General features: G+C 42.9%; 1 protein-coding gene across 1 annotated transcript in view; it reads left to right on the top strand.

Annotated features, from left to right (window-relative positions):
- LOC105304816 (phosphoglucomutase-like protein 5) overlaps positions 1-4,657 on the top strand; it is a gene marked incomplete at its 3' end in the record, with an annotated part of 71,242 nt that overhangs the window by 1,497 nt on the left and 65,088 nt on the right. The window contains exons 2-3 of the mRNA XM_023522691.1: positions 3,468-3,534; positions 4,190-4,268. Of these exons, the coding sequence (XP_023378459.1) occupies positions 3,468-3,534; positions 4,190-4,268 (146 nt within the window). The remainder of the gene's footprint in view (positions 1-3,467; positions 3,535-4,189; positions 4,269-4,657) is intronic.

Below are 4,657 nucleotides of genomic sequence, written 5' to 3'. Positions count from 1 at the left end.
ATTGTTATAACAAATTCTGCAGATCTGGGCTAACCGAAGAGTTTGAAAACAAGCCGAGAAAAAAAGGAGCCTAATTTTGTGTTGAGAACTGTCCCATTCACATTACAACTCCCCCGTGCCCTTTGTGCGAAAACATCTCCAGGCCTACAGTGGTTCATGTATTCGGTCGACAGACATCGTCGGAGCGCCGACCGCTGAGCCCCGAGCCGACCTTCGAGGCTTTCCGGGCGCGTCCCGCGCTCCGTAGAAAATTTGGAGTTTTCTTTTCTCCCTTTGCCCCGGCACAGCCACCAACATGGGTGACTGCGGGGCAGAACCTGGCCCCAGCCGGCCTCCAAGCTCCTAATTTTTACCTAATGCCGCTATATCGAACGATAACTTTATAAAAAAAAAAAAATCTATTCCGTGGAAGAGTAAATTAAACGCTTTCCGACGGAATCTGGCGTTTAGGGCCCATTGGTCCAAAGTGCCGCAGCCGCGTGGAGTGGTTCAGCCTTTAGTGGGGGCCGCGTGAATGACCCGTAACTACAAAGCACTTGCCAAGCCCCTTACTGCTGGCCGGGCTGGCGCGTCCCGGGTGTTGTGGTGGCGCTGAAACCCCTTGCGCACGGGCGGCCGGCGGAGGGAATGTGTGGAGAGCGCGTCGTGCTGGGCGCTGTGACCAGCCCTGGCCGCGTTCCGACCCCGCAGCGCGTGAGGCCGACGCACTGATCCCGGTGATTCAGCGCAGGAGCATCAGGGAGCCTTCTGAGCCACCGGCTTCTGTTCGTCGCGGGGCCGGCCTCATTTTAACCCGTCGCATGCGGGGTCCTTTGCTTCCGAGTTGTACGACGGGATTGAGGGTCGTCTTCGACCCTCGGGTTCGTGTTCTTGAGGCTGGGCTGACTCGATGTGTCCAGAGCGGTCGGGGGAGCAGAGTCGAAAGGCTGGACTGGATGGCGAGGGCCTGGGAGGCTCAGGAGGCTGGGCCGAGGGCAGTGCGGGAAACCGGGAAGAGATTCTCTCTGGCCCTGCGGGCTAATAACACTAATAGTAACAATGGCGGCTGACGGTTAATTCCTGCAATCTGTGCCAGGCGCTGAATGTTCCCTTTAGCCCTCCGAGCACCCAAAGACTAAAACATTACCGAATCTCCATTATATAAACATGAAATGTTGCCACTTAGAGAAAGTAAGAAAGTTGCCTAAGTACTTAGGCAGAGGCCAAGCCCTGTCAGGTTTTTAAACCACTGCGACCATCTCCTGCCTGTCCTTCCTTTGGGTCGCAGAGGCCGAGACCTGACGGGGACCAGGGCCCCAAGACTGGGATGAGCCGACGCACTCGCGCGCCGCCAGGTCCCCAGGCTTTCGCCCCTGGCTCTGCTCTGCATTTTCCTAGGAAGTGTCTCGCGGAGCGGTGGGAAGGTCGCCGCGGGGACCGGACCTGGTGATGCCCTGGCCTACATGGAACTAGAGGGCTCCACTTAGGATCGCCAGGGAGGAGTCAGAAGATCCCTGAGAGTGCGTTCCTCCTCCCCTGCAGAATTTTCGTTCTCTTTCCCCTCGTGGTCCCCAAGAACCCAGGCACCCTCGACGTAGACGTTGGCGATCCTGCAAACCCCGGACCGCCTGCAGGCGGCAGCCGCTCCGGTCCCCAATTCCTCTCCCGAAAGGACCCTGCGCTCCGCTTCGCGCCCGCGCGGGGCACTGGATCCGGACCAGGTGAACGAGTCGTAATGTGCCTAGGTTGCTGGGTGGCACCGGCCTGGGGAGAAGCTAGGGAAGGGTGGAGGGCGCTGGGACCCGGAAAGACCAGCGGTCTGTTCACCCTCAGGTCAGCACGTGGGTTGGCAGTGGAGGTGGGGACCCCTGCAGAGGAGATAGGATGTCCGGGGTCGCTCGGACTGGAGCCTAGGTGCCTGTCCATGCCAGCTGGCCCGCGCAGGTGCGATCTGGCAGGGCGGTAGTGTTCTATACGCGCAGATATTATGTACATTGAGTAATCGAAACGTTTGGCACTTGCTTATTCATGGGAGTGTATTGTAGCTAATGGTTCAGGAACCTTTCTCTTCTCCCGTCAGCCTAAACCGTACACCCCTGCTCCTTTCAATTTGATTGGAACGCAATAACACGGTAGAAAATCCAGAGAAACAGCAGAAACTACGAGGAAAAGAATAGAATCAAAATGGCAATAAGAACTACAAGGCTGGGAGCAAGATAAAGCAAATTTCGTCTTCTAAGATTTTGCACCTGCCCTTCACCACATTTTATTGGAAATGTGGGGGACCCATAACTCTCATTCTTCCCAGTATTGTGTAAAAATGTCTTCCCACATTAACATCTGATTCCGGCCTAAATTGTAATCTTTAATTGCTAATGCCATCTTCCTGTAATTTCTACAAAAATAGTTTAGTCTTAATAGCTGTTTTTTCCCCATATCAGCACTGAAATTATTTAAATGTGTTTTAAGCATTCATTGATTTTAGATATGCCACCAGGTTCAAAAACTTAAATAGGTAATAACTAATACTATTGAAATTTGCCACCACCTCCCTTTGCCAAATTCCCAGAAAATTAGGTATAGGGGAAAAAAAAAGACTTGGGAATCCAGTCTAAAATTCAGTTCAAGACTAGTTCCTTGTTGTTGAACTACCTTAACATAATCAAGGTGTATATGTTAAAACGAATGCTTATAAAAGAAATAATTGGATATAAACTTCATTTTCTTATTTTTAGAATGCAGGAGTATGTTTATTGAGATCACTAATAAAGAATATTTTGGGATAGTTATGATTTATTCAGCTATCGAAGTAGTTTATATTCCCAAATCCAGGCAAGGAGAACAATGAAATTAAATTAAGCATAAGAGATTTCTCTTTTTTTTTTCCCCAGATATTGTAATTTTACTATCTCTAGCTATATATATTTAAAACCATATTTATGACTAATCGTTCTTAAAATTAAGGTGACTATTGTTGTGTTGTCCAAGGTATCTGTTGTATAAGAGATTATGGCATATTACAGGCAGTTTTTTTCTCTTAAATTTTAAGTTTTAATAGAATGGAAACTTCCAAACATATGCAAAGGTAGAGAGATAGTATAATTAACCTCTAGGTTCCTCTAGGCTAGGTCAACCTTTTTTCATCTTTATCCTCTGACAGTCCTCTCCCCACTGGATTATTTTGAATTAAATCCCAGATATCCTATCAGTTCATCCACAAATATTTTTGGACATTTCTCTAAAAGATAAGAATCCCATCAATGTAACCATAATACCATTATCACACCTAAATAATTCATTAATAACATCAATTCATCCAGACAATATTTAAATATCCTTATATGTCTCAAAACCTATTGTTTAGTTGTTTTGTTTGAATTAGAATGCAAATAAGGTCAACATATTATGTTTGATTAATATGGTCTCATGTCTTTTTAAAAATTTTTTTCCAGTCCTTTTTTAATGCATTTTTGTTGTTGTTGTTGAAGAAACTGGACCGTTTGTCTTGAAGAATTTGACATTCTGGATTTTGTTGCTACCGGCAATATTTTTATGGTAAGATATTTACAGGGATAAAGTTGTTTATTTAGACTTATGAATATTAGCAAATAATAATACAGGCAAGGAGTAGTCAAGATACCATGAAGCATCAACGGCTGAAAAGACAGATTTTTATTAGGGCAAGGATGAGTCTGGGAAAACTTATGTGAAGTGTTCCTGAAGGTAAATATAATGCTTTCTTACAACTTTTAAGACTAGATTGCTATAGTCCACGTACTTATAGAAATATAGAATTACCAATCAAATATTTCATCTAAAGATTTAAAGCTAGTCTTACATTGTCAAGAATGAAGCTCTTTATACCTTAAAAAAATTGCCAAAGTTCCAAAATCGTAGGTTTTTTTATTGTTTTTGTTTTGTATTTTAAAATGAAAAAGCTAAAATGTGGTAATATTCAGTGAGGGTCAAGGGTAGAGTAATAGCACAAATTCTACGCTTATGAGAAGAAAAATCATTTTTGGATAACCTCAAATAAAAGGGCCTGAGGATATGAAAAAAATTAGATTGGACAGAAAAAATTTCACTTGAATATAAGAAATATGTTTTTTAAAAAAATTGAAAGTAGCCAACTTTATTTAGATTCCTTATTACTTTAATGAGTATGTACACTAAGTAAAATTTTCATTTCCATTTTTCTGTTGTGCATTAGGCTTATTATCTTATTTGTCTCATTCTGCAGTTATTTGCCAAGATTTCCATGTACCTCCCTCTCTGGAGTTCCTGTGAAGGTAAAGACCAAGTCTTATTTATCTCTACATCTCCCACAATTCTCAGCACATTGCCAAAAATTCTTGTGAAATTAATTTGAGTCTGTTATATCTGTTATAGTGATGTGTATAAAAATGTGTTACATATATTGGGCTTTGATTTAATTTTAGATGGATTTCAACTTATTCAAATTACTAAAATTGTTTAAAAAGTATTATTTATCTAGAATAGAAGTTTTAGGTAAGGCTGTATTTGTATACCTTCATTAATAGGTCACATTTCTTAACCATTTAATACCTGTTTGGTAAGCAGCTGATGTTTTATATAATGCTGTTGGGTGGTTGTTGTTGTTTTTTTGCTTGAATTTCCTGATTCATTATGTTCAGCACTTAATATAATGTCATATATC

The sequence above is a fragment of the Pteropus vampyrus genome, unplaced genomic scaffold (genome assembly GCF_000151845.1).
Source record: "Pteropus vampyrus isolate Shadow unplaced genomic scaffold, Pvam_2.0 Scaffold354, whole genome shotgun sequence".
In the NCBI taxonomy this organism is placed as follows: domain Eukaryota; kingdom Metazoa; phylum Chordata; class Mammalia; order Chiroptera; family Pteropodidae; genus Pteropus; species Pteropus vampyrus.
This window is presented reverse-complemented; position numbering and strand designations above follow the sequence as displayed.